General features: G+C 38.2%; 1 protein-coding gene and 29 non-coding genes across 30 annotated transcripts; all 30 read right to left on the bottom strand.

The window, feature by feature from the left end:
- Positions 1-9,066: 9,066 nt before the first annotated feature.
- TRNAP-UGG (transfer RNA proline (anticodon UGG)) lies at positions 9,067-9,139 on the bottom strand. The gene has a single exon. It is a non-coding gene; the product is annotated as a tRNA-Pro (tRNA).
- Positions 9,140-9,501: 362 nt separating this feature from the next.
- On the bottom strand, positions 9,502-9,574 carry TRNAT-CGU (transfer RNA threonine (anticodon CGU)). The gene has a single exon. It is a non-coding gene; the product is annotated as a tRNA-Thr (tRNA).
- A 372-nt stretch (positions 9,575-9,946) lies between these two features.
- Positions 9,947-10,019, bottom strand: TRNAT-UGU (transfer RNA threonine (anticodon UGU)). The gene has a single exon. It is a non-coding gene; the product is annotated as a tRNA-Thr (tRNA).
- Positions 10,020-10,389: 370 nt separating this feature from the next.
- Positions 10,390-10,462, bottom strand: TRNAT-UGU (transfer RNA threonine (anticodon UGU)). Its single transcript has one exon. It is a non-coding gene; the product is annotated as a tRNA-Thr (tRNA).
- A 132-nt stretch (positions 10,463-10,594) lies between these two features.
- Positions 10,595-10,667, bottom strand: TRNAT-AGU (transfer RNA threonine (anticodon AGU)). The gene has a single exon. It is a non-coding gene; the product is annotated as a tRNA-Thr (tRNA).
- Positions 10,668-10,833: 166 nt separating this feature from the next.
- TRNAT-CGU (transfer RNA threonine (anticodon CGU)) lies at positions 10,834-10,906 on the bottom strand. Its single transcript has one exon. It is a non-coding gene; the product is annotated as a tRNA-Thr (tRNA).
- A 372-nt stretch (positions 10,907-11,278) lies between these two features.
- TRNAT-UGU (transfer RNA threonine (anticodon UGU)) lies at positions 11,279-11,351 on the bottom strand. Its single transcript has one exon. It is a non-coding gene; the product is annotated as a tRNA-Thr (tRNA).
- A 158-nt stretch (positions 11,352-11,509) lies between these two features.
- Positions 11,510-11,582, bottom strand: TRNAT-CGU (transfer RNA threonine (anticodon CGU)). Its single transcript has one exon. It is a non-coding gene; the product is annotated as a tRNA-Thr (tRNA).
- Positions 11,583-11,953: 371 nt separating this feature from the next.
- Positions 11,954-12,026, bottom strand: TRNAT-UGU (transfer RNA threonine (anticodon UGU)). The gene has a single exon. It is a non-coding gene; the product is annotated as a tRNA-Thr (tRNA).
- Positions 12,027-12,396: 370 nt separating this feature from the next.
- TRNAT-UGU (transfer RNA threonine (anticodon UGU)) lies at positions 12,397-12,469 on the bottom strand. Its single transcript has one exon. It is a non-coding gene; the product is annotated as a tRNA-Thr (tRNA).
- Positions 12,470-12,601: 132 nt separating this feature from the next.
- TRNAT-AGU (transfer RNA threonine (anticodon AGU)) lies at positions 12,602-12,674 on the bottom strand. The gene has a single exon. It is a non-coding gene; the product is annotated as a tRNA-Thr (tRNA).
- A 166-nt stretch (positions 12,675-12,840) lies between these two features.
- On the bottom strand, positions 12,841-12,913 carry TRNAT-CGU (transfer RNA threonine (anticodon CGU)). The gene has a single exon. It is a non-coding gene; the product is annotated as a tRNA-Thr (tRNA).
- Positions 12,914-13,285: 372 nt separating this feature from the next.
- Positions 13,286-13,358, bottom strand: TRNAT-UGU (transfer RNA threonine (anticodon UGU)). Its single transcript has one exon. It is a non-coding gene; the product is annotated as a tRNA-Thr (tRNA).
- Positions 13,359-13,516: 158 nt separating this feature from the next.
- On the bottom strand, positions 13,517-13,589 carry TRNAT-CGU (transfer RNA threonine (anticodon CGU)). The gene has a single exon. It is a non-coding gene; the product is annotated as a tRNA-Thr (tRNA).
- Positions 13,590-14,646: 1,057 nt separating this feature from the next.
- TRNAT-CGU (transfer RNA threonine (anticodon CGU)) lies at positions 14,647-14,719 on the bottom strand. Its single transcript has one exon. It is a non-coding gene; the product is annotated as a tRNA-Thr (tRNA).
- A 166-nt stretch (positions 14,720-14,885) lies between these two features.
- TRNAT-AGU (transfer RNA threonine (anticodon AGU)) lies at positions 14,886-14,958 on the bottom strand. The gene has a single exon. It is a non-coding gene; the product is annotated as a tRNA-Thr (tRNA).
- A 133-nt stretch (positions 14,959-15,091) lies between these two features.
- On the bottom strand, positions 15,092-15,164 carry TRNAT-UGU (transfer RNA threonine (anticodon UGU)). The gene has a single exon. It is a non-coding gene; the product is annotated as a tRNA-Thr (tRNA).
- Positions 15,165-15,296: 132 nt separating this feature from the next.
- On the bottom strand, positions 15,297-15,369 carry TRNAT-AGU (transfer RNA threonine (anticodon AGU)). The gene has a single exon. It is a non-coding gene; the product is annotated as a tRNA-Thr (tRNA).
- A 133-nt stretch (positions 15,370-15,502) lies between these two features.
- TRNAT-CGU (transfer RNA threonine (anticodon CGU)) lies at positions 15,503-15,575 on the bottom strand. Its single transcript has one exon. It is a non-coding gene; the product is annotated as a tRNA-Thr (tRNA).
- Positions 15,576-15,980: 405 nt separating this feature from the next.
- Positions 15,981-16,053, bottom strand: TRNAT-UGU (transfer RNA threonine (anticodon UGU)). Its single transcript has one exon. It is a non-coding gene; the product is annotated as a tRNA-Thr (tRNA).
- Positions 16,054-16,211: 158 nt separating this feature from the next.
- Positions 16,212-16,284, bottom strand: TRNAT-CGU (transfer RNA threonine (anticodon CGU)). The gene has a single exon. It is a non-coding gene; the product is annotated as a tRNA-Thr (tRNA).
- Positions 16,285-17,341: 1,057 nt separating this feature from the next.
- TRNAT-AGU (transfer RNA threonine (anticodon AGU)) lies at positions 17,342-17,414 on the bottom strand. Its single transcript has one exon. It is a non-coding gene; the product is annotated as a tRNA-Thr (tRNA).
- Positions 17,415-17,547: 133 nt separating this feature from the next.
- Positions 17,548-17,620, bottom strand: TRNAT-UGU (transfer RNA threonine (anticodon UGU)). The gene has a single exon. It is a non-coding gene; the product is annotated as a tRNA-Thr (tRNA).
- Positions 17,621-17,752: 132 nt separating this feature from the next.
- Positions 17,753-17,825, bottom strand: TRNAT-AGU (transfer RNA threonine (anticodon AGU)). The gene has a single exon. It is a non-coding gene; the product is annotated as a tRNA-Thr (tRNA).
- Positions 17,826-17,958: 133 nt separating this feature from the next.
- TRNAT-CGU (transfer RNA threonine (anticodon CGU)) lies at positions 17,959-18,031 on the bottom strand. The gene has a single exon. It is a non-coding gene; the product is annotated as a tRNA-Thr (tRNA).
- A 405-nt stretch (positions 18,032-18,436) lies between these two features.
- On the bottom strand, positions 18,437-18,509 carry TRNAT-UGU (transfer RNA threonine (anticodon UGU)). The gene has a single exon. It is a non-coding gene; the product is annotated as a tRNA-Thr (tRNA).
- Positions 18,510-18,667: 158 nt separating this feature from the next.
- TRNAT-CGU (transfer RNA threonine (anticodon CGU)) lies at positions 18,668-18,740 on the bottom strand. The gene has a single exon. It is a non-coding gene; the product is annotated as a tRNA-Thr (tRNA).
- A 1,263-nt stretch (positions 18,741-20,003) lies between these two features.
- On the bottom strand, positions 20,004-20,076 carry TRNAT-CGU (transfer RNA threonine (anticodon CGU)). Its single transcript has one exon. It is a non-coding gene; the product is annotated as a tRNA-Thr (tRNA).
- Positions 20,077-20,448: 372 nt separating this feature from the next.
- Positions 20,449-20,522, bottom strand: TRNAT-UGU (transfer RNA threonine (anticodon UGU)). Its single transcript has one exon. It is a non-coding gene; the product is annotated as a tRNA-Thr (tRNA).
- A 1,155-nt stretch (positions 20,523-21,677) lies between these two features.
- Positions 21,678-22,786, bottom strand: LOC149641482 (uncharacterized). The gene is made up of 2 exons (XM_089850519.1): positions 22,666-22,786; positions 21,678-22,473 (listed from the first exon to the last, which is right to left on the bottom strand). Exon 2 carries the CDS (start codon positions 22,451-22,453, stop codon positions 21,974-21,976), a length of 480 nt encoding a protein of 159 aa, XP_089706645.1. The 5' UTR covers positions 22,454-22,473; positions 22,666-22,786; the 3' UTR covers positions 21,678-21,973.
- Between the last annotated feature and the right edge of the window lie 5,100 nt (positions 22,787-27,886).

The following is a 27,886-nucleotide window of genomic DNA, read 5'->3' on the forward strand; positions in this document are numbered from 1 at the left end:
TTAATCTCTCAAGTGAATAATTCAATGAAAAAATATTTATACACATTTAATCCTAGGACTGTAAAATTGAGAATATATAATAGCCAGAAAAATAGTAAGCATGGGTTTTAATGTTAAATTATTTTAGGTATAAACAAGTTGGGAAAGCCAAAATATTACCTCTCCGAGTGGAGATGACTATCACTACCCCTTAAACAACCTAAATATATGCATCTATCGCTTTTTTTAATTCTTTGCAAGTGCAGGAATTCAATTTTAAAATAGTCAATTGTTCAAGCCTTTTCAATATCTCTCAATTGCTGGGGAAACTCTACTCTCTTGCTATACCTCAACCGTATTCTTAGTCTACCAGTATGATTTGTAACATTTGTCCATATCAAAGCTGAATCATACATCGCCACACAAAAAGCAAATGTCCCCAAAACATGGAAGCCACAACCCAATCACACATAAGCTAGGCTCGTACTTGTTCATCGCTTTCGATGATTTCACTAATATTAGCATTAACATTTTGTACATTATTGGGTTCCTTATTAATAGATATGCCTACGCCTACAGCACTTTCAATAGAACATTTATTTAAGCATTATCTTTGGTACGATCATGGCCAACTGGCCTCGTGGTAGGACCAACATTTAGCGTGCTAGAACCTGTTCCAGAAACAGCCTTTTTTTCCGCGGCTAACGCTCTTCTCCTTTCATTTTCTCGTTTCCTAAATTCAGGATCTGACCTTTTTGCCCTCATTCTTTCCCTTGCCTTTCGTTTTCTGATTTCCTCTTTACTTAAATTATTATCTTCCTCCATTTACTTATTAATCAGTTAAATACTCACAAAGGTTGGCAAAATCAATCTCCTTAAATACTCACACAGGTTGGCAAAATAAATCTCCTTCAGTAATACGTAAGGCTTAATAATATTATTTGCCGAACAAAATTAATCGAGCAAATTTAACACTTAACTTCTTCCTTCGAAATTCTATCAAAGAATGAATCAACTGTTTAAAAAAAGGTTTTTTTCGCGAATAGGGCGCTATCATACCAACAGCAATTCCGTCATATTTAAAAAATATACATTGCCAACACTTTTTTCAAATAAAAAATGATAAAAGTGCGTAAAAAAGGTCTTTCACAAATAGGCCTAGGGGGCGTATAAACTAAACAGCAACAACGCTCTACAGCTACACTAATCTTACACAAACAAGGAGTACTATAAACCCACTACTGGAAGCGGTATTTTTATTCAAACGTAAAACAATTTCGCTTAAGCTTAACATCTCTAGACATCGGTAAAAATGTCTCTATCACTCCTAGGTAACTGTATGCACAGGATTTTACGACATTATAACTCAAATTCATCTGATTATGTTTTAACAAGGTTAAATCTAACTGGGAGTAAGATGAAAGGAGTAGAAGCTTATCTGTCTTAGGAAATATGAAATTTTATCTTAACAGTTCGTTAAATCATAAGTTTATAACGAAAAAACGCGGAAGGGGAAAACGAGCAAACAACAGCGATTTTTGGGGATAGAAGGTTAAGAGCGCCATCTGTCGTCCGTGCCAAAGTTGAACTTCCACTCGAAACGCAATGAGAAAGTGGATAAAATAATGCCATCAGCTATTTAACTGCGTCGATATATTTAACGACTTGACCCATGACATGCCCATAACACTGGCTTCTATGAATCCTATATATTCTTGGATGCTAGGAAACTTGGTAGACGTAACAGTCTGTACCAAGTACCCAAGCATCCTTCAATAAACGCCTGGCAACATTGTGGTACGCATGGTACAACTAAAAAATAGGATGTGTATCTATCTTTCCAGTCACTCCAAGTCGTTAAGCCCTCATTACAGAGGATTTGAAACACTATCGTAATTCCAAGTGTCTCGAATCTCTACGTTCCTGTCCATTATGAACAGTGCTGAGAGAATGATACATCAGAAAGAGCCATTCAAATCGAATTGCCGAAAATATTATCCATATTTTCATTTCATATAACAAAGAAAATAAATTATTATGGATACAGAAGGCAATGTAGGAAATATAACGCAATGCACGGGCCTTGATAGATAGAGGAGGCAATGTAGGAAACATAACGCAATGCACGGGCCTTGATAGATATAGGAGGCAATGATTTAACGACTTCGGTACTTGGGTTTATCTTTAATATTTAAATAAATATAATTATTTTTAATTATTTTAATCGCCAGTAAATAACTTTAAAAATAGTTAAATCGTTTAAAATTAAGTTGTTCATAATATCTTTCGAAACTTTGCTAATATTGACGTTTAAAGTGAAGGGTACCCTTCTTGCCCGCTTTCTTCAAATTTTGGGGTATATATACGTTTCGATTCCATTATAATAATAGATAAAAACGCATTCGCGTGAACCTTTGGTGGAAGCCCTGCCATTGGGAGGCTAGACGTTTCTCGTAACCCTAGCTGATCGCCGCGTATATCTTAAAACCAAATAATAGATAAAAACGCATTCGCGTGAACCGATGGTGGAAGCCCTGCCATTGGGAGGCTAGACGTTTCTCGTAACCCTAGCCGCTCGCCGCGTATATCTTGAAACCAAACGATGACGGTGGAAAAGAAGCCAGAATGTACTGACCGGCGTCCATGTGGAATGGACAAAAGACCTGAAGATGGTGGTGCATAGAAGCTGGTGTCAATGTGGAATTGACGAAGAACAGAAGATGGTGGTGCATAGAAGCTGGTGTCAATGTGGAATTGACGAAGAACAGAAGATGGTAGTGTATAGAAGCTGGTGTCAATGTGGAATTGACGAAGAACAGAAGATGGTGGTGCATAGAAGCTGGAGTCAAAGTGAAATTGACGAAGAACAGAAGTTGGTGGTGCTTGGAAGCAAGCACGTACAGACTAGTGTCCATGTGGGATGGACAAAGACTAGCAGATTGTGGTCCTTAGAAGCCAGTTAGTAAAGACTGGTGTTGGTAGATGAATGACCAAATTTCCGTGAACCGCGAACGCGTTCCGGAAATCGGGTATTTGTTTGCTCCGATTTGTAAACTGCGAACGCGGTCACGTGGGGTCTGACAGACAGACACACAGACAGACACACAGACACACAGACAGACACACAGACAGACACGGCCGGTGTAATACCTCTCCATGACATACGTCACTCGGAGAGGTAAAAAGGGAAGGGGGAGTTTGTTAAAATACTGCTAAAGAGTGTTGTGCACAATCAGTTGTCAGAGGGTTGTGCACAAATAGATGTCAGGGGCTCGTGCACAAACAGATGTCAGAGGCTTGTGCACAAATAGATGTCAGAGGGTTGTGCACAAATAGATGTCAGAGGGTTGTGCACAATCAATTGTCAAAGGTTGTGCACAAACAGATGTCAGAGGCTTGTGCACAAACAGATGTCAGAGGGTTGTGCACAAACAGATGTCAGAGGCTTGTGCACAAATAGATGTCAGAGGGTTGCGCACAAAAAATGTCAGAGGTTTGTGCACAAACAGATGTCAGAGTGTTGTGCACAATCAGTTGTCAGAGGGTTGTGCACAAATAGATGTCAGGGGCTCGTGCACAAACAGATGTCAGAGGCTTGTGCACAAATAGATGTCAGAGGGTTGTGCACAATCAATTGTCAAAGGCTTGTGCACAAACAGATGTCAGAGGCTTGTGCACAAACAGATGTCAGAGGGTTGTGCACAAACAGATGTCAGAGGCTTGTGCACAAATAGATGTCAGAGGGTTGCGCACAAAAAATGTCAGAGGTTTGTGCACAAACAGATGTCAGAGTGTTGTGCACAATCAGTTGTCAGAGGGTTGTGCACAAATAGAATTCAGGGGCTCGTGCACAAACAGATGTCAGAGGCTTGTGCACAAATAGATGTCAGAGGCTTGTGCACAAATAGATGTCAGAGGGTTGTGCACAATCAATTGTCAAAGGCTTGTGCACAAACAGATGTCAGAGGCTTGTGCACAAACAGATGTCAGAGGGTTGTGCACAAACAGATGTCAGAGGCTTGTGCACAAATAGATGTCAGAGGGTTGCGCACAAAAAATGTCAGAGGTTTGTGCACAAACAGATGTCAGAGTGTTGTGCACAATCAGTTGTCAGAGGGTTGTGCACAAATAGATGTCAGGGGCTCGTGCACAAACAGATGTCAGAGGCTTGTGCACAAATAGATGTCAGAGGGTTGTGCACAATCAATTGTCAAAGGCTTGTGCACAAACAGATGTCAGAGGCTTGTGCACAAACAGATGTCAGAGGGTTGTGCACAAACAGATGTCAGAGGCTTGTGCACAAATAGATGTCAGAGGGTTGCGCACAAAAAATGTCAGAGGTTTGTGCACAAACAGATGTCAGAGTGTTGTGCACAATCAGTTGTCAGAGGGTTGTGCACAAATAGATGTCAGGGGCTCGTGCACAAACAGATGTCAGAGGCTTGTGCACAAATAGATGTCAGAGGCTTGTGCACAAATAGATGTCAGAGGCTTGTGCACAAATAGATGTCAGAGGGTTGTGCACAATCAATTGTCAAAGGCTTGTGCACAAACAGATGTCAGAGGCTTGTGCACAAACAGATGTCAGAGGGTTGTGCACAAACAGATGTCAGAGGCTTGTGCACAAATAGATGTCAGAGGGTTGCGCACAAAAAATGTCAGAGGTTTGTGCACAAACAGATGTCAGAGTGTTGTGCACAATCAGTTGTCAGATGGTTGTGCACAAATAGATGTCAGGGGCTCGTGCACAAACAGATGTCAGAGGCTTGTGCACAAATAGATGTCAGAGGGTTGTGCACAATCAATTGTCAAAGGCTTGTGCACAAACAGATGTCAGAGGCTTGTGCACAAACAGATGTCAGAGGGTTGTGCACAAACAGATGTCAGAGGCTTGTGCACAAATAGATGTCAGAGGGTTGCGCACAAAAAATGTCAGAGGTTTGTGCACAAACAGATGTCAGAGTGTTGTGCACAATCAGTTGTCAGAGGGTTGTGCACAAATAGATGTCAGGGGCTCGTGCACAAACAGATGTCAGAGGCTTGTGCACAAATAGATGTCAGAGGCTTGTGCACAAATAGATGTCAGAGGGTTGTGCACAATCAATTGTCAAAGGCTTGTGCACAAACAGATGTCAGAGGCTTGTGCACAAACAGATGTCAGAGGGTTGTGCACAAACAGATGTCAGAGGCTTGTGCACAAATAGATGTCAGAGGGTTGCGCACAAAAAATGTCAGAGGTTTGTGCACAAACAGATGTCAGAGTGTTGTGCACAATCAGTTGTCAGAGGGTTGTGCACAAATAGATGTCAGGGGCTCGTGCACAAACAGATGTCAGAGGCTTGTGCACAAATAGATGTCAGAGGGTTGTGCACAATCAATTGTCAAAGGCTTGTGCACAAACAGATGTCAGAGGCTTGTGCACAAACAGATGTCAGAGGGTTGTGCACAAACAGATGTCAGAGGCTTGTGCACAAATAGATGTCAGAGGGTTGCGCACAAAAAATGTCAGAGGTTTGTGCACAAACAGATGTCAGAGTGTTGTGCACAATCAGTTGTCAGAGGGTTGTGCACAAATAGATGTCAGGGGCTCGTGCACAAACAGATGTCAGAGGCTTGTGCACAAATAGATGTCAGAGGCTTGTGCACAAATAGATGTCAGAGGGTTGTGCACAATCAATTGTCAAAGGCTTGTGCACAAACAGATGTCAGAGGCTTGTGCACAAACAGATGTCAGAGGGTTGTGCACAAACAGATGTCAGAGGCTTGTGCACAAATAGATGTCAGAGGGTTGCGCACAAAAAATGTCAGAGGTTTGTGCACAAACAGATGTCAGAGTGTTGTGCACAATCAGTTGTCAGATGGTTGTGCACAAATAGATGTCAGGGGCTCGTGCACAAACAGATGTCAGAGGCTTGTGCACAAATAGATGTCAGAGGGTTGTGCACAATCAATTGTCAAAGGCTTGTGCACAAACAGATGTCAGAGGCTTGTGCACAAACAGATGTCAGAGGGTTGTGCACAAACAGATGTCAGAGGCTTGTGCACAAATAGATGTCAGAGGGTTGCGCACAAAAAATGTCAGAGGTTTGTGCACAAACAGATGTCAGAGTGTTGTGCACAATCAGTTGTCAGAGGGTTGTGCACAAATAGATGTCAGGGGCTCGTGCACAAACAGATGTCAGAGGCTTGTGCACAAATAGATGTCAGAGGCTTGTGCACAAATAGATGTCAGAGGGTTGTGCACAATCAATTGTCAAAGGCTTGTGCACAAACAGATGTCAGAGGCTTGTGCACAAACAGATGTCAGAGGGTTGTGCACAAACAGATGTCAGAGGCTTGTGCACAAATAGATGTCAGAGGGTTGCGCACAAAAAATGTCAGAGGTTTGTGCACAAACAGATGTCAGAGTGTTGTGCACATTCAGTTGTCAGAGGGTTGTGCACAAATAGATGTCAGGGGCTCGTGCACAAACAGATGTCAGAGGGTTGTGCACAAATAGATGTCAGAGGGTTGTGCACAATCAATTGTCAAAGGCTTGTGCACAAACAGATGTCAGAGGCTTGTGCACAAACAGATGTCAGAGGGTTGTGCACAAACAGATGTCAGAGGCTTGTGCACAAATAGATGTCAGAGGGTTGCGCACAAAAAATGTCAGAGGTTTGTGCACAAACAGATGTCAGAGTGTTGTGCACAATCAGTTGTCAGAGGGTTGTGCACAAATAGATGTCAGGGGCTCGTGCACAAACAGATGTTAGAGGCTTGTGCACAAATAGATGTCAGAGGGTTGTGCACAATCAATTGTCAAAGGCTTATGCACAAACAGATGTCAGAGGCTTGTGCACAAACAGATGTCAGAGGGTTGTGCACAAACAGATGTCAGAGGCTTGTGCACAAATAGATGTCAGAGGGTTGTGCACAAATAGATGTCAGAGTGCTGTGCACAATCAGTTGTCAAAGGCTTGTGCACAATCAGTTGTCAGGGGCTCGTGCACAAACAGATGTCAGAGGCTTGTGCACAAATAGATGTCAGAGGGTTGTGCACAATCAGTTGTCAAAGGCTTGTGCACAAACAGATGTCAGAGGCTTGTGCACAAACAGATGTCAGAGGGTTGTGCACAAACAGATGTCAGAGGCTTGTGCACAAATAGATGTCAGAGGGTTGCGCACAAAAAATGTCAGAGGTTTGTGCACAAACAGATGTCAGAGTGTTGTGCACAATCAGTTGTCAGAGGGTTGTGCACAAATAGATGTCAGGGGCTCGTGCACAAACAGATGTCAGAGGCTTGTGCACAAATAGATGTCAGAGGGTTGTGCACAATCAATTGTCAAAGGCTTATGCACAAACAGATGTCAGAGGCTTGTGCACAAACAGATGTCAGAGGGTTGTGCACAAACAGATGTTAGAGGCTTGTGCACAAATAGTTGTCAAAGGCTTGTGCACAAACAGATTTCAGAGGCTTGTGCACAAATAGATGTCAGAGGGTTGTGCACAATCAGTTGTCAAAGGCTTGTGCACAAACAGATGTCAGAGGCTTGTGCACAAACAGATGTCAGAGGGTTGTGCACAAACAGATGTCAGAGGCTTGTGCACAAATAGATGTCAGAGGCTTGTGCACAATCAGTTGTCAGAGGCTTGTGCACAATCAGTTGTCAAAGGCTTGTGCACAAACAGATGTCAGAGGGTTGTGCACAATCAGTTGTCAGAGGCTTGTGCACAAACAGATGTCAGAGGCTTGTGCACAAATAGATGTCAGAGGGTTGCGCACAAAAAATGTCAGAGGGTTGCGCACAAAAAATGTCAGAGGCTTGTGCACAATCAGTTGTCAGAGGCTTGTGCACAAACAGATGTCAGAGGCTTGTGCACAAATAGATGTCAGAGGGTTGCGCACAAAAAATGTCAGAGGTTTGTGCACAAATAGATGTCAGAGGGTAGTGCACAAATAGATGTCAGAGGGCTGTGCACAATCAGATGTCAGAGGCTCGAACCCAAACAGATGTCAGAGGCTTGTGCACAAACAGATGTCAGAGGCTGGTGCACAAGCATGTGTTAAAGACGTGTGCACAAACCCGAATTTATCATTTTGCCAAGAGATATCACTTGAATTCAGGCTTATTTAACCTCCAATAGACCATTTCATCATTATTTAATCTGCATTAGACCATTTCATCATTATTTAATCTTCATTAGACCATTTCATCATAGCTTATTTAACCTTCAATAGACCATTTCATCATAGCTTATTAACCTTCAATAGACCATTTCATCCACAAGGCTTCAAATAGAATCGCTCCAATAGGTATGCAAAAATAAACCACTAAAAAAGGCGAGTTTCCAATGTGTTGTCAATTTCAAATAAAACAGTGTATCATTGAAAAATCGCAAATCGAGGTATTTTTGAAAAATTAAAATTAAACATACTTAAACTTAATTTTTCGAAATAAAGAGTAGAAAAGGACCTAAAATAAAGATCATATGTTCATTTAAAACCGTTTTCAATCCTAAGAAATGTATAGTTTTTGTTATATACGTTCCACAATTTTGCCTTTTTTATAAAAATTCCCATGTTATTTCTATGGGAATTTTCCAGTTTTTTGCTAAAAAGGCTGATTAATTTTATGTAAATGAAAACCACCCTTAGCAACTTTATTTTTTATAAAATAAACTATTAGATGAATCCCTTTGAAATTTTAACTACATATTAAGGACCCGGATTGCAGTTCTGTGGAATTTTTTCAGAACAGTTAACACAACACAAAAAAAACTACATCCAAACAAAAAACCCTCCTTATACATTAAGAGCAGTATGAGGTCTTATCTAAGAGAGCGACCGCTCTCTCAGAATAACAGCGAGGATCCGACGAGAATCGATCTCATGATCTCCAGATTACTAGACAGGGGCTTTAACCACTAAGCCACGGAGCCCTTGCTTGAGCGACATGAATGCAGAATATTCCAATAATTTAACTAAATTATCTCATCGGAACTTTTACCCTATTTTTTGCATAAATGCAAATCTAAATCAACTATTATTTTTAATTTTTCAAAATTTATTAGCTACGAAATCTAGTTCAAGTAACAAAACAGCGAGGCTCCGACGAGAATCGAACTCATGATCTCCTGTTTCCAAGACAGCCGCTTTAACCACTAAGCCACGGAGCCCTTCTTTGAAGCGTTACGAATGCTGAATATTCCAGTAATTTTACTAAATTAACTCATCGGAATTTTTACCCTATTGTTTTAATTTTTCAAAATTTAATAGCTACGAAATCTAGATCAAGTAAAATAACAGCGAGTCTCCGACGAGAATCGAACTCATGATCTCCTGTTTACTAGACAGGCGCTTTAACCACTAAGCCACGAAGCCCTTGCTTTGAAGCGACATGAATGCTGAATTTTTCAGTAAATTAACTAAATTATCTCATCGGAACTGTTACCCTATTGTATGCATATCTAAATGAACTATTATTTTTAATTTTTCAAATTTAATAGCTACGAAATCTAGTTCAAGTAACATAACAGCAGGGCTCCGACGAGAATCGATCTCATGATATCCTGTTTACGAGACAGGCGCTTTAACCACTAAGCCACGGAGCCCTTGCTTTGAAGCGACATGAATGCTGAATATTCCAGTAATTTAACTAAATTAACTCATCGAAATTTTTACCCTATTATTTTAATTTTTCAAAATTTGATAGCTAAGAAATCTAGTTCAAGTAACATAACAGCAAGGCTCCAACGAGAATCGAACTCATAATCTTCTGTTTACTAGACAGGCGCTTTAACAACTAAGCCACGGAGCCCTCGCATTGAAGCGATATGAATGCTGAACATTTCAGTAAATTAACTAAATTATCTCATCGGAACTGTTATCCTATTGTTTGCACATATGCATATCTAAATCAACTATTATTTTTAATTTTTCAAAATTTAATAGCTACGAAATCTAGTTCAAGTAACATAACAGCGAGGCTCCGACGAGAATCGAACTCTTGATCTCCTGTTTACAAGACAGTCGCTTTAACCACTAAGCCACGGAGCCCTTGCTTTGGAGTGATATGAATGCAGAATATTTCAGTAAATTAACTAAATTATCTCATCGGAACTTTTGCCCTATTATTTTAATTTTTCAAAATTATATAGCTACGAAATCTAGTTCAAAAAACATAACAGCGAGGCTCCAACGATAATCGATCTCATGATCTCCTGATTACTAGACAGGCGCTTTAACCACTAACCCACGGAGCCCTTGCTTGAGCGACATGAATGCAGAATATTCCAATAATTTAACTAAATTATCTCATCGGAACTTTTACCCTATTTTTTGCATAAATGCAAATCTAAATCAACTATTATTTTTAATTTTTCAAAATTTATTAGCTACGAAATCTAGTTCAAGTAACAAAACAGCGAGGCTCCGACGAGAATCGAACTCATGATCTCCTGTTTACAAGACAGCCGCTTTAACCACTAAGCCACGGAGCCCTTCTTTGAAGCGATATGAATGCTGAATATTCCAGTTATTTTACTAAATTAACTCATCGGAATTTTTACCCTATTGTTTTAATTTTTCAAAATTTAATAGCTACGAAATCTAGATCAAGTAAAATCACAGCGAGGCTCCGACGAGAATCGAACTCATGATCTCCTGTTTACTAGACAGGCGCTTTAACCACTAAGCCACGGAGCCCTTGCTTTGAAGTGACATGAATGCTGAATTTTTCAGTAAATTAACTAAATTATCTCATCGGAACTGTTACCCTATTGTTTGCATATATGCATATCTAAATCAACTATTATTTTTAATTTTTCAAAATTTAATAGCTACGAAATCTAGTTCAAGTAACATAACAGCAGGGCTCCGACGAGAATCGATCTCATGATCTCCTGTTTACGAGACAGGCGCTTTAACCACTAAGCCACGGAGCCCTTGCTTTGAAGCGACATGAATGCTCAATATTCCAGTAATTTAACTTAATTAACTCATCGGAATTTTTACCCTTTTATATTAATTTTTCAAAATTGGATAGCTACGAAATCTAGTTCAAGTAACATAACAGCGAGGCTCCGACGAGAATCGAACTCATGCTCTCCTGTATACTACACAGTCGCTTTAACCACAACGCCACGGAGCCCTTGCTTTGAAGCGACATGAATGCTGAATTTTTCAGTAAACTAACTAAATTATCTCATCGGAACTGTTACCCTATTGTTTGCATATATGCATATCTAAATCAACTATTATTTTTAATTTTTCAAAATTTAATAGCTTCGAAATCTAGTTCAATTAATATAACAGCGAGGCTCCGACGAGAATCGAACTCTTGATCTCCTGTTTACAAGACAGGCGCTTTAACCACTAAGCCACGGAGCCCTTGCTTTGGAGCGATTTGAATGCAGAATATTTCAGTAAATTAACTAAATTATCTCATCGGAACTGTTACCCTATTGTATGCATATCTAAATCAACTATTATTTTTAATTTTTCAAAATTTAATAGCTACGAAATCTAGTTCAAGTAACATAACAGCAGGGCTCCGACGAGAATCGATCTCATGATCTCCTGTTTACGAGACAGGCGCTTTAACCACTAAGCCACGGAGCCCTTGTTTGAAGCGACATGAATGCTGAATATTCCAGTAATTTAACTAAATTAACTCATCGAAATTTTTACCCTATTATTTTAATTTTTCAAAATTTGATAGCTACGAAATCTAGTTCAAGTAACATAACAGCAAGGCTCCAACGAGAATCGAACTCATAATCTTCTGTTTACTAGACAGGCGCTTTAACAACTAAGCCACGGAGCCCTCGCATTGAAGCGATATGAATGCTGAACATTTCAGTAAATTAACTAAATTATCTCATCGGAACTGTTATCCTATTGTTTGCACATATGCATATCTAAATCAACTATTATTTTTAATTTTTCAAAATTTAATAGCTACGAAATCTAGTTCAAGTAACATAACAGCGAGGCTCCGACGAGAATCGAACTCTTGATCTCCTGTTTACAAGACAGTCGCTTTAACCACTAAGCCACGGAGCCCTTGCTTTGGAGTGATATGAATGCAGAATATTTCAGTAAATTAACTAAATTATCTCATCGGAACTTTTGCCCTATTATTTTAATTTTTCAAAATTATATAGCTACGAAATCTAGTTCAAAAAACATAACAGCGAGGCTCCAACGATAATCGATCTCATGATCTCCTGATTACTAGACAGGCGCTTTAACCACTAACCCACGGAGCCCTTGCTTGAGCGACATGAATGCAGAATATTCCAATAATTTAACTAAATTATCTCATCGGAACTTTTACCCTATTTTTTGCATAAATGCAAATCTAAATCAACTATTATTTTTAATTTTTCAAAATTTATTAGCTACGAAATCTAGTTCAAGTAACAAAACAGCGAGGCTCCGACGAGAATCGAACTCATGATCTCCTGTTTACAAGACAGCCGCTTTAACCACTAAGCCACGGAGCCCTTCTTTGAAGCGATATGAATGCTGAATATTCCAGTAATTTTACTAAATTAACTCATCGGAATTTTTACCCTATTGTTTTAATTTTTCAAAATTTAATAGCTACGAAATCTAGATCAAGTAAAATCACAGCGAGGCTCCGACGAGAATCGAACTCATGATCTCCTGTTTACTAGACAGGCGCTTTAACCACTAAGCCACGGAGCCCTTGCTTTGAAGTGACATGAATGCTGAATTTTTCAGTAAATTAACTAAATTATCTCATCGGAACTGTTACCCTATTGTTTGCATATATGCATATCTAAATCAACTATTATTTTTAATTTTTCAAAATTTAATAGCTACGAAATCTAGTTCAAGTAACATAACAGCAGGGCTCCGACGAGAATCGATCTCATGATCTCCTGTTTACGAGACAGGCGCTTTAACCACTAAGCCACGGAGCCCTTGCTTTGAAGCGACATGAATGCTCAATATTCCAGTAATTTAACTTAATTAACTCATCGGAATTTTTACCCTTTTATATTAATTTTTCAAAATTGGATAGCTACGAAATCTAGTTCAAGTAACATAACAGCGAGGCTCCGACGAGAATCGAACTCATGCTCTCCTGTATACTACACAGTCGCTTTAACCACAACGCCACGGAGCCCTTGCTTTGAAGCGACATGAATGCTGAATTTTTCAGTAAACTAACTAAATTATCTCATCGGAACTGTTACCCTATTGTTTGCATATATGCATATCTAAATCAACTATTATTTTTAATTTTTCAAAATTTAATAGCTTCGAAATCTAGTTCAATTAATATAACAGCGAGGCTCCGACGAGAATCGAACTCTTGATCTCCTGTTTACAAGACAGGCGCTTTAACCACTAAGCCACGGAGCCCTTGCTTTGGAGCGATTTGAATGCAGAATATTTCAGTAAATTAACTAAATTATCTCATCGGAACTGTTACCCTATTGTATGCATATCTAAATCAACTATTATTTTTAATTTTTCAAAATTTAATAGCTACGAAATCTAGTTCAAGTAACATAACAGCAGGGCTCCGACGAGAATCGATCTCATGATCTCCTGTTTACGAGACAGGCGCTTTAACCACTAAGCCACGGAGCCCTTGTTTGAAGCGACATGAATGCTGAATATTCCAGTAATTTAACTAAATTAACTCATCGAAATTTTTACCCTATTATTTTAATTTTTCAAAATTTGATAGCTACGAAATCTAGTTCAAGTAACATAACAGCAAGGCTCCAACGAGAATCGAACTCATAATCTCCTGTTTACTAGACAGTTGCTTTAACAACTAAGCCACGGAGCCCTCGCATTGAAGCGATATGAATGCTGAACATTTCAGTAAATTAACTAAATTATCTCATCGGAACTGTTATCCTATTGTTTGCACATATGCATATCTAAATCAACTATTATTTTTAATTTTTCAAAATTTAATAGCTACGAAATCTAGTTCAAGTAACATAACAGCGAGGCTCCGACGAGAATCGAACTCATGCTCTCCTGTATACTACACAGTCGCTTTAACCACAACGCCACGGAGCCCTTGCTTTGAAGCGATATGAATTCTGAATATTCCAGTAAATTAACTAAATTATCTCGTCGGAACTGTTACCCTATTGTTTGCATAAATGCATATCTAAATCAACTATTATTTTTAATTTTTTCAAAATTTAATAGCTACGAAATCTAGTTCAAGTAATATAACAGCGAGGCTCCGACGAGAATAGAACTCATGCTCTCCTGTATACTACACAGTCGCTTTAACCACAACGCCACGGAGCCCTTGCTTTGAAGCGATATGAATTCTGAATATTCCAGTAAATTAACTAAATTATCTCGTCGGAACTGTTACCCTATTGTTTGCATAAATGCATATCTAAATCAACTATAATTTTTAATTTTTTCAAAATTTGATAGCTACGAAATCTAGTTCAAGTAATATAACAGCGAGGCTCCGACGAGAATAGAACTCATGCTCTCCTGTTTACTAGACTTTCGCTTTAACCACTAAGCCACGGAGCCCTTGCTTTTAAGCGATATGAATGCTGAATATTTCAGTAAATTAACTAAATTATATCATCGGAATTTTTACCCTATTGTTTTAATTTTTCAAAATTTAATAGCTATGAAATCGAGATCAAGTAACATAACAGCGAGGCTCCGACGAGAATCGAACTCATGATCTCCTGTTTACGAGACAGGCGCTTTAACCACTAAGCGACGGAGCCCTTGCTTTGAAGCGACATGAATGCTGAATATTCCAGTAATTTAACTTAATTAACTCATCGGAACTTTTACACTATTGTTTGCATATATGCATATCTAAATCAACTATTATTTTTAATTTTTCAAAATTTAATAGCTTCGAAATCTAGTTCAATTAATATAACAGCGAGGCTCCGACGAGAATCGAACTCTTGATCTCCTGTTTACTAGACAGGCGCTTTAACCACTAAGCCACGGAGCCCTTGCTTTGGAGCGATATGAATGCAGAATATTTCAGTAAATTAACTAAATTATCTCATCGGAACTTTTGCCCTATTATTTTAATTTTTCAAAATTATATAGCTAAGAAATCTAGTTCAAAAAACATAACAGCGAGGCTCCGACGAGAATCGAACTCATGATCTCCTGTTTACAAGACAGCCGCTTTAACCACTAAGCCACGGAGCCCTTCTTTGAATCGATATGAATGCTGAATATTCCAGTAATTTTACTAAATTAACTCATCGGAATTTTTACCCTATTGTTTTAATTTTTCAAAATTTAATAGCTACGAAATCTAGATCAAGTAAAATAACAGCGAGGCTCCGACGGGAATCGAACTCATGATCCCCTGTTTACTAGACAGGCGCTTTAACCACTAAGCCACGGAGCCCTTGCTTTGAAGCGACATGAATGCTGAATATTCCAGTAATTTAACTTAATTAACTCATCGGAATTTTTACCCTATTGTTTTAATTTTTCAAAGTTTAATAGCTACGAAATCTCGTTCAAGTAACATAACAGCGAGGCTCCGACGAGAATCGATCTCATGATCTCCTGTTTACGAGACAGGCGCTTTAACCACTAAGCCACGGAGCCCTTGCTTTGAAGCGATATGAATGCAGAATATTTCAGGAAATTAACTAAATTATCTCATCGGAACTTTTACCCTATTGTTTGCAGAAATGCATATCTAAATCAACTATTATTTTTAATTTTTCAAAATTTAATAGCTTCGAAATCTAGTTCAATTAATATTACAGCGAGGCTCCGACGAGAATCGAACTCTTGATCTCCTGTTTACAAGACAGTCGCTTTAACCACTACGCCACGGAGCCCTTGCTTTGAAGCGATATGAATTCTGAATATTCCAGTAAATTAACTAAATTATCTCATCGGAACTTTTACACTATTGTTTGCATATATGCATATCTAAATCAACTATTATTTTTAATTTTTCAAAATTTAATAGCTTCGAAATCTAGTTCAATTAATATAACAGCGAGGCTCCGACGAGTATCGAACTCTTGATCTCCTGTTTACAAGACAGGCGCTTTAACCACTAAGCCACGGAGCCCTTGCTTTGGAGCGATATGAATGCAGAATATATCAGTAAATTAACTAAATTATCTCATCGGAACTGTTACCCTATTGTATGCATATCTAAATCAACTATTATTTTTAATTTTTCAAAATTTAATAGCTACGAAATCTAGTTCAAGTAACATAACAGCAGGGCTCCGACGAGAATCGATCTCATGATCTCCTGTTTACGAGACAGGCGCTTTAACCACTAAGCCACGGAGCCCTTGCTTTGAAGCGACATGAATGCTGAATATTCCAGTAATTTAACTAAATTAACTCATCGAAATTTTTACCCTATTATTTTAATTTTTCAAAATTTGATAGCTACGAAATCTAGTTCAAGTAACATAACAGCAAGGCTCCAACGAGAATCGAACTCATAATCTCCTGTTTACTAGACAGGCGCTTTAACAACTAAGCCACGGAGCCCTCGCATTGAAGCGATATGAATGCTGAACATTTCAGTAAATTAACTAAATTATCTCATCGGAACTGTTATCCTATTGTTTGCACATATGCATATCTAAATCAACTATTATTTTTAATTTTTCAAAATTTAATAGCTACGAAATCTAGTTCAAGTAACATAACAGCGAGGCTCCGACGAGAATCGAACTCATGCTCTCCTGTTTACTACACAGTCGCTTTAACCACAACGCCACGGAGCCCTTGCTTTGAAGCGATATGAATTCTGAATATTCCAGTAAATTAACTAAATTATCTCGTCGGAACTGTTACCCTATTGTTTGCATAAATGCATATCTAAATCAACTATTATTTTTAATTTTTTCAAAATTTGATAGCTACGAAATCTAGTTCAAGTAATATAACAGCGAGGCTCCGACGAGAATAGAACTCATGCTCTCCTGTTTACTAGACTTTCGCTTTAACCACTAAGCCACGGAGCCCTTGCTTTGAAGCGACATGAATGCTGAATATTCCAGTAATTTAACTTAATTAACTCATCGGAATTTTTACCCTATTGTTTTAATTTTTCAAAATTTAATAGCTTCGAAATCTAGTTCAATTAATATAACAGCGAGGCTCCGACGAGAATCAAACTCTTGATCTCCTGTTTACAAGACAGTCGCTTTAACCACTACGCCACGGAGCCCTTGCTTTGAAGCGATATGAATTCTGAATATTCCAGTAAATTAACTAAATTATCTCATCGGAACTTTAACACTATTGTTTGCATATATGCATATCTAAATCAACTATTATTTTTAATTTTTCAAAATTTAATAGCTTCGAAATCTAGTTCAATTAATATAACAGCGAGGCTCCGACGAGAATCGAACTCTTGATCTCCTGTTTACTAGACAGGCGCTTTAACCACTAAGCCACGGAGCCCTTGCTTTGGAGCGATATGAATGCAGAATATTTCAGTAAATTAACTAAATTATCTCATCGGAACTTTTGCCCTATTATTTTAATTTTTCAAAATTATATAGCTAAGAAATCTAGTTCAAAAAACATAACAGCGAGGCTCCGACGAGAATCGAACTCATGATCTCCTGTTTACAAGACAGCCGCTTTAACCACTAAGCCACGGAGCCCTTCTTTGAAGCGATATGAATGCTGAATATTCCAGTAATTTTACTAAATTAACTCATCGGAATTTTTACCCTATTGTTTTAATTTTTCAAAATTTAATAGCTACGAAATCTAGATCAAGTAGAATAACAGCGAGGCTCCGACGGGAATCGAACTCATGATCCCCTGTTTACTAGACAGGCGCTTTAACCACTAAGCCACGGAGCCCTTGCTTTGAAGCGACATGAATGCTGAATATTCCAGTAATTTAACTTAATTAACTCATCGGAATTTTTACCCTATTGTTTTAATTTTTCAAAATTTAATAGCTACGAAATCTCGTTCAAGTAACATAACAGCGAGGCTCCGACGAGAATCGATCTCATGATCTCCTGTTTACGAGACAGGCGCTTTAACCACTAAGCCACGGAGCCCTTGCTTTGAAGCGATATGAATGCAGAATATTTCAGGAAATTAACTAAATTATCTCATCGGAACTTTTACCCTATTGTTTTCAGAAATGCATATCTAAATCAACTATTATTTTTAATTTTTCAAAATTTAATAGCTTCGAAATCTAGTTCAATTAATATTACAGCGAGGCTCCGACGAGAAGCGAACTCTTGATCTCCTGTTTACAAGACAGTCGCTTTAACCACTACGCCACGGAGCCCTTGCTTTGAAGCGATATGAATTCTGAATATTCCAGTAAATTAACTAAATTATCTCATCGGAACTTTTACACTATTGTTTGCATATATGCATATCTAAATCAACTATTATTTTTAATTTTTCAAAATTTAATAGCTTCGAAATCTAGTTCAATTAATATAACAGCGAGGCTCCGACGAGTATCGAACTCTTGATCTCCTGTTTACAAGACAGGCGCTTTAACCACTAAGCCACGGAGCCCTTGCTTTGGAGCGATTTGAATGCAGAATATTTCAGTAAATTAACTAAATTATCTCATCGGAACTGTTACCCTATTGTATGCATATCTAAATCAACTATTATTTTTAATTTTTCAAAATTTAATAGCTACGAAATCTAGTTCAAGTAACATAACAGCAGGGCTCCGACGAGAATCGATCTCATGATCTCCTGTTTACGAGACAGGCGCTTTAACCACTAAGCCACGGAGCCCTTGTTTGAAGCGACATGAATGCTGAATATTCCAGTAATTTAACTAAATTAACTCATCGAAATTTTTACCCTATTATTTTAATTTTTCAAAATTTGATAGCTACGAAATCTAGTTCAAGTAACATAACAGCAAGGCTCCAACGAGAATCGAACTCATAATCTCCTGTTTACTAGACAGGCGCTTTAACAACTAAGCCACGGAGCCCTCGCATTGAAGCGATATGAATGCTGAACATTTCAGTAAATTAACTAAATTATCTCATCGGAACTGTTATCCTATTGTTTGCACATATGCATATCTAAATCAACTATTATTTTTAATTTTTCAAAATTTAATAGCTACGAAATCTAGTTCAAGTAACATAACAGCGAGGCTCCGACGAGAATCGAACTCATGCTCTCCTGTATACTACACAGTCGCTTTAACCACAACGCCACGGAGCCCTTGCTTTGAAGCGATATGAATTCTGAATATTCCAGTAAATTAACTAAATTATCTCGTCGGAACTGTTACCCTATTGTTTGCATAAATGCATATCTAAATCAACTATTATTTTTAATTTTTTCAAAATTTGATAGCTACGAAATCTAGTTCAAGTAATATAACAGCGAGGCTCCGACGAGAATAGAACTCATGCTCTCCTGTATACTACACAGTCGCTTTAACCACAACGCCACGGAGCCCTTGCTGTGAAGCGATATGAATTCTGAATATTCCAGTAAATTAACTAAATTATCTCGTCGGAACTGTTACCCTATTGTTTGCATAAATGCATATCTAAATCAACTATAATTTTTAATTTTTTCAAAATTTGATAGCTACGAAATCTAGTTCAAGTAATATAACAGCGAGGCTCCGACGAGAATAGAACTCATGCTCTCCTGTTTACTAGACTTTCGCTTTAACCACTAAGCCACGGGGCCCTTGCTTTGAAGCGACATGAATGCTGAATATTCCAGTAATTTAACTAAATTAACTCATCGAAATTTTTACCCTATTATTTTAATTTTTCAAAATTTGATAGCTACGAAATCTAGTTCAAGTAATATAACAGCGAGGCTCCGACGAGAATAGAACTCATGCTCTCCTGTTTACTAGACTTTCGCTTTAACCACTAAGCCACGGAGCCCTTGCTTTTAAGCGATATGAATGCTGAATATTTCAGTAAATTAACTAAATTATATCATCGGAATTTTTACCCTATTGTTTTAATTTTTCAAAATTTAATAGCTATGAAATCGAGATCAAGTAACATAACAGCGAGGCTCCGACGAGAATCGAACTCATGATCTCCTGTTTACGAGACAGGCGCTTTAACCACTAAGCCACGGAGCCCTTGCTTTGAAGCGACATGAATGCTGAATATTCCAGTAATTTAACTTAATTAACTCATCGGAATTTTTACCCTATTGTTTTAATTTTTCAAAATTTAATAGCTTCAAAATCTAGTTCAATTAATATAACAGCGAGGCTCCGACGAGAATCAAACTCTTGATCTCCTGTTTACAAGACAGTCGCTTTAACCACTACGCCACGGAGCCCTTGCTTTGAAGCGATATGAATTCTGAATATTCCAGTAAATTAACTAAATTATCTCATCGGAACTTTTACACTATTGTTTGCATATATGCATATCTAAATCAACTATTATTTTTAATTTTCCAAAATTTAATAGCTTCGAAATCTAGTTCAATTAATATAACAGCGAGGCTCCGACGAGAATCGAACTCTTGATCTCCTGTTTACAAGACAGGCGCTTTAACCACTAAGCCACGGAGTCCTTGCTTTGGAGCGATATGAATGCAGAATATTTCAGTAAATTCTACAGGGCCGGTAGGCCCTTGTAGATATGACTTGACACCCTTTTGTAACGTTAAAGCAAACTCACATGCTTTTACTTAATTTCCTATGGAGATTAACATGGCGTTTTTCGTGATTTACCCCCACCGCGAACAGAAAAACTACAACGAAGTTACTTTTCGGAATACTCTTGAATTAACAATTAAGTATTCAAGGTGTGCTATCGGCTAGTTTAATTTAAATCAATTAACTCTAAGTATGTTAATTTTAGTTAATTCTGAAAGTACGTCAAAAATCAAGGGGGTCTCGATCTCTACTCGGTTTGAAAGAAATTTTGTGAGTCGATGAAGCGTCGTCTGCTTAAGCACGCGTGACGTCATTCAGATGAGATTTGAACAAGGCGGATTTTGTTTACCCCATTCCGCTCGTATATTAGGAGCTTAATTATAATAAATTTAAGTTTAAAGGCAACAATAATTATTCACAATGTGATTGGGAATAAAATATTTATTGTTAAATAAAAGTTTAACAAATAATTCAACTAAAATTTAGGAACAAAGTGAGTTAATGTCAGAGTTGTCTGTCGCTGCCTAGGTAGCAAAATAGTTTTAATAATTATTTATTTTCGTTCATAACATTTTTATGATAATAAAATATCACATTTAAGTACAGAACTTCCTCGTTTTTTTGGCATTTCGCTTAATTGCATCAGCTTCTATGGTAGACTGGTTTAGGAACTTTATTCTTAAGAGGGTTCGCATTTTAACAAACCCGCTAATTACATTTCTCGGATAGGTTAGGTATACAGATGCTATTTTTTCTGCAACTTTTTTAACTATACCCTTCTCATTTGATATGGAAGGTTTTTCTTCGCCGACCCTTTTCGAGATTATAAATCCTTTTTGGAAAAGCTGTAGGCTTTGAAGAGGATTGCCTTTCTTGCCATAACATCTTAGCGACTGTACCATACTGGTCATGTTATCTAGTTTTATCGACTGTTCGCTATGATTGATTCCGTAGCCACTTTTCCTTCCATCGCTCTTGGTGTAACTATTCATGGTATCAAACCATTCGTCAACTGTATGAATAAATTCGGACGTGGCGAGATATGATTCCTCATTGTCAGACATGGGTGAAATTCGTTTTATTGCTGTATCTACAGTGTTTGACAGCAACTCTACTGCCGTAAGTACATTCTGGCGTTGCGTTTTCACACATTCCAAATGAATTCTCGTAATTTTATGACACGATTTTAGCTCTCCTTGATCTTGATTAAAAAGTGATATCACCGGGTCTTTAGTAATTTTGATGTTGTTTAAAAGAAAGCCTGTGTCCAAGAACCAGTTGCTAATAAGTTTTAACGCGTGTGGGACATCAGCAAAACAGTATACTTTTTCTTCCGGCAATGAAGGGTTAGGAAACCAAGTTTGGTTTACGTTAATTCCAAGTTGTGACTAGTATCGTTTACATTTTCTACGCTTAATGCCGAAATATCAAGACCAGAATCATCTTCTCTTGAAGTACTTGATTCAATTAATTCATTAACAAGCTTTTTGCGGTCTCTTACACTAGAACGAGAAAGTCTTCCTTCTGATATTTTTGAGCAGTTAGATGCCGGTGAAAGGAGATTCAATGATGGGATTGCATTTTCATTCAATCGTTTCTTTGAAGGTATATTTAATAGTTCCGCTTTGAGATCTCTCAAGTAGTCTTCTTTTGTAAAATGGTCAGAACATACTCTTGCATAATTCGGGTTGACTGTATCTTTGCCACATTTTTTAGCCCATATTCTTCTTAGTTTCTTATCTTTTGGAAATGTAAAGTATGCTACGGGGCTATCTTTATTTTTGCACGTTACTCGGTACTGATTGTCACAGCCTAAAATAGCGCATCTCATTCCTCCAACTGGCATCTTTAATGTAGACGATTAACCTACCAAACCATAATTAAAATGAAAATTGGAACCTTGGCTTAAAATCAAACTCAGAAAGGCCTCATGCCTTTTCATTTTTTCAATCAAAATAGTAGTAAGCCTTGCCAAGTGTTTAATAATAACATGCAATAGTTTCCTTAAATAATTATTATTTAGTGAAACTAGGTTAATAAGTTAAATGGCTTTCTAACCTGAGTGTAAAGGAGTTATTTTTATAGATGAAACCACCAAAATTAAAGTAATTTGGCCCATTTCGCTTCTAAGTTGCAACTTTGGCTCTCCTTGCAAGATGACTGTTTCAATCTCTCGTCCATATTTGTTGTTTACTTTTGACTGGAGCCCGCAACGCCGACTAGGATTATTTTATAATAACGCGGTAAATTTAAAATTTGAAAATTCTGTTTCTTATTTGTTGTTTTGGTTTAAAACGCAGCATAAAAAGCCTTTCCTATGGCTTTCGCCATACTATTTTATTAGAAATCTCATCTGGGTGACGTCATGGAGACCTCCTCGAGACCAGCCAATAGACGAGTTGTATTTTCGAAGGAAAAATTGCTTGATCGAGGCAACCTATACTGCTATTTTTCTTTCTTTTTTTTTTTTTTTTTTAAGAGGTTTCAATGTAAATTGGGTCCCAGAAGGGTCCGCGACAAGGATGCGATTATTCAGGTTTCAGTATGTGAATAATCAGGGAAGGAAATGAGGTTTACATGGGAGGTGACGGAAGGGGTGTGGGGATCAGGTCACCTCCGGCGGACACGGGGCAGTCGGCACCTATAGGGTAGGATAGCCGACATGTGTCTTATTCCCTCAAACTTTGCCGCCCAGAAGCTTGGCTTACAGGAGTGCGCCACACTCCCGGCTCTGCTATTTTTCTTTAGGAACCTTGGTCAAAAATTACTTTTGGGTCAGACTATCTAGCAGTAGACGCTGACAAATTACTTTGGTATTTCATCCGAGCTTGAGCACCTTTATATGTATTTTCTAATTAACTGTAGCACCCGGTAGGATTTTACTTTACTTAACTAACTCAACCAACACTTGATTCTGACTAATTAGGACACGGGGAGTTCGAAAAAAATAGTGAAAAAATTCCAAACCCGCCGCAAGTTGGTCAAAAAAATTTTTGAAAATTTGAAAATTGCATGTACTTACCGCCATTAAGACCGCTACGCGCCTAAACGCATTCTGCCCTCGATCTTGAAAAACTACCCGGGGGGGTAAATATAATAACAAGGTCTCGCGACGGAAATCAGGGAGCACACACTGCGGAAATATAGCTATGAAATTTTAAACACCCACTGAAACATATAGAATTCTCATACCAGCGAGCTCCAATTTTAAAAATAAACAACGATATTTTGCTAAATTGCGTAGATTATTTCGGAAGTAAATAAAGATAAACCACAATATTTTGGAAAAGGCGTAACATTATTTGGGAAATAAATGAAGATAAACCGCAATATTTTGGAAAAGGCGTAACATTATTTGGGAAATAAATGAAGATAAACCACAATATTTTGGAAAAGGCGTAACATTATTTGGGAAATAAATGGAGATAAACCACAATATTTTGGAAAAGGCGTAACATTATTTGGGAAATAAATGAAGATAAACCACAATATTTTGGAAAAGGCGTAACATTATTTGGGAAGTAAATGAAGATAAACCACAATATTTTGGAAAAGGCGTAACATTATTTGGGAAATAAATGAAGATAAACCACAATATTTTGGAAAAGGCGTAACATTATTTGGGAAGTAAATGAAGATAAACCACAATATTTTGGAAAAGGCGTAACATTATTTGGGAAATAAATGAAGATAAACCACAATATTTTGGAAAAGGCGTAACATTATTTGGGAAATAAATGAAGATAAACCACAATATTTTGGAAAAGGCGTAACATTATTTGGGAAATAAATGGAGATAAACCACAATATTTTGGAAAAGGCGTAACATTATTTGGGAAATAAATGAAGATAAGCCACAATATTTTGGAAAAGGCGTAACATTATTTGGGAAGTAAATGAAGATAAACCACAATATTTTGGAAAAGGCGTAACATTATTTGGGAAATAAATGAAGATAAACCACAATATTTTGGAAAAGGCGTAACATTATTTGGGAAGTAAATGAAGATAAACCACAATATTTTGGAAAAGGCGTAACATTATCTGGGATGATAAACAATATATTTTGGAAAGGCGGTCACTTATTTGGAAAATTATATAAAATTTGCTTAAAATGTGGCACTTAGCGTTACCCGAGAAACACCACATGGAGGTGGCCACACGTCGTTTCTCATGGGGAGTTTTGTTTAGGCAGGTCCCCTTGCCTACTGCCGTATATATTTACTGAAATTCCAGCAAATCTCTTAAAAAAGCTAGTACTCAAGAATGAAAGATACCAATCCAAAATAAAATAATTTAACTTAATTAAGGCGACTCAATTCGAGAGCCAAAATATCTAATGGCCCCATCTAAATATTCAATAAGCCCTGAATGAATATTGTAGGAATAAAATCTACAAAGATTTTCCCGTTTTTTCATGTAAATGAAAAGATCTGCAACATTACGTCCTGCCTTGAGCAATCTTTCCAACGAATGATTCGCCAAAAATTGTACTCTGATATACCATTCAATATGCAGAATGCTACAACTTGCATTCTTTTTAAATACGTACATTCGTCAAAAAAAGCACACACAATATGTTCAGGAACTCTGCTGAAATCTGTTACATCCTTTCCATTTAGCAACCTTCTCATAGCTGCAACGCGATTGCTTTTGAAAGCCATAAATTACGATTTTATTTCAATAATTAACTCTTCCCACAAAAAAATGAATGTTCCCACCAAAGTGTTTTCCTAAAATAAGTTTTATTTAACCTTCGCCTTAGCTCGCTCAGACGCGTCTGACAAGAAAAAAGGCCTCAGTTCGCGCGAGCCGTTGCTATGGTAACGAAGAAAAATCGCCCCGTTACCATGACAACCGTAACCGGGCGATCCTTCTTCGCGCAAACTGAGGCCTTTTTTTCTTGTCAGACGCGTCTGAGCGAGTTAAGGCGAAGGTTTAATTTCATTTTAGCGCAAATATTTTGCTGGGAGGAATAACTTATTTTAGGAGAAACGTTCTTGGTGGGAGGTATAACGCTTCTAGGAGAAACATTTTTGGTGTGAGGAGTAACGTTTTTAGGAGAAACATATTTTTGGTGGGAGGAATAACTTTTTTAGGAGAAACATTTTTGGTGGGAACTGGGAAGCAATATTCAAAGATGGAAAATCCAACTTTCGAAAACCCTAATTTTGAAAGTGTGGAACAGTTTTTCCACAGCATTTCATTAAAAAATTGGGGTGGTTTTTTTCCATCCATGAACGAAGAGTTGAAGGCTAAATCTGAAAGGGATGCTAAAACTTTGGTTGTTTCTCTGGACTTGGTTCCAAGCCTTAATTCTTTTAATGAAAGAAAGATAGCTTGTTCCTGCGGGAATAAGTCCAACGATGGCAACATCAATGGATTTCTTGTGGGGGTGTTCAACGCCCAAATGCGGTTTGGATATATAATCCGATGTTCTGCTGGGCAATCTCGAGCAAACAAGCGAAAGGCTTTGAGTGCTGCGAAGAAAAAGGTACCCGAGTATTTAGCTTCCGAGTGTGTCAAGGCTTTCGTCCCCTCCAAAAACACCTGGTTTTATAATCAAAACTTGTCGGTTACCGACAATCTTTTTCTAGTTTTCCTTTGGGTGTGTAAAATGAGCGTCACCGACGCTATAACCCATAGTGAATGTTCCTCGCGAACAGTCGTTGATTACTATTCCATGTGCCGCGAAGTGACTGAAATTATTATATCGAACAGGGCCGACAAAGTGCAGATTGGAGGACCAGGACTGTTTGTGGAGGTGGACGAAACATACCTTCACACCCGCAAATACCATCGAGGGGCGGAGTTGGCCGGGGAAACAATATGCATTTTTGGGATTTATTGCAGAGACACAAAAGATGGTCTCTTTTTGAGAGTTAGAAATAAGTCCCGTGCCGTTTTGTGGAGCCAGATGGCTAGATATATAGCCCCCGGATCTCTAATTGTGTCTGACGGAGCGCCAATGTATATGAACTGTACATTGATGGGGTTTCAAGAACACTTAACGGTGCTCCATAAGTATGAGTTCGTGAACTCTGAAGATTCACGAGCTCATACCAATAGTATTGGTCCATTTGAGCGCCGCATAGTTCTCAAGAATCTCGCGGCGTTTTCCGCGGGAAAAATAAAATAACGTGATCGGCCGCCATTTACGGAGAGAGGGATTTTTTTCGCATAGCTAACTCGATCACGTCCGTGAGCGGGTGGGCCGTGGTTTTGGTAACTGATTATCGTCTGCTTCATAATTGAGAGAACTGCAGGGCACAATTATAAAATGGCAGCGTCCTAGCCTTATTCTTTAATTTTTTACTATTTTACTATATTTTGTTCCACGTTTAGAAATTGAGGTTTCCAATTTATTTAAATAGTATTGAAATTAATCCAATTAAAGTTTCCGTGAACAAAAATTAACCTTTAGGGATGTTCTGTCCAAATACGGAATGAATAGCAGCCGACGACAATCAGTCCAAAAAATACTAGGGAAATGTGTCTGGCAGCATTGCACCTCCGAAAATGGCGCTAGGTTTCGCCGCCGAAAATGAGCTACCGCCGTATCGGCGGCGTTACTTCACTATGGACCAGGACTATAACGTAGAAAACCGGAATAGGCACGTAAAGGATGCTATTAAATCTTACAGAACCGACAGGGCGTTAAATGGTTATATGGCCTCTTACTGGTACAGGTGTCTTTTTTTCAAAGACCAGGATGGTGATTGGCTTCCTCCTGGAACCAACTTTAGTCGCTTCTTGGAGGACGTCAAAGCTTGCTATCCTGGTCCAGGGGAAAAAGGCCTTGAGCTTATTGAAGTTGGTGTGTCGGAGGAAGAACTGGAAACTCTAAATCCTGAAACACAGCCGGCATTCCTTATTGGTGGGCAAAACGAAGACAATACCGTTGATTTCAACGGTGAATGAGTTGGTGTTTTTTTTAGTTTTTGGGCAGTAGGCAAGGGGACCTGCCAGCAAAACTCCCCCTCTGGAATTTTTGGGCAGTAGGCAAGGGGACCTGCCAGCAAAACTCCCCCTCTGGATTTTTTGGGCAGTAGGCAAGGGGACCTGCCTAAACAAAACTCCCCATGAGAAACGACGTGTGGCCACCTCCAAGTGATGTTTCTCGGGTAACGCTAAGAGCCACATTTTAAGGAAATTTTATATAATTTTCCAAATAAGTGACCGCCTTTCCAAAATATATTGTTTATCATCCCAAATAATGTTACGCCTTTTCCAAAATATTGTGGTTTATCTTCATTTATTTCCCAAATAATGTTACGCC

The sequence above is a fragment of the Phalangium opilio genome, unplaced genomic scaffold, assembly GCF_054372755.1.
Source record: "Phalangium opilio isolate 3A_F unplaced genomic scaffold, DU_Popi_V2 ptg000092l_1, whole genome shotgun sequence".
Lineage (NCBI taxonomy): Eukaryota > Metazoa > Arthropoda > Arachnida > Opiliones > Phalangiidae > Phalangium > Phalangium opilio.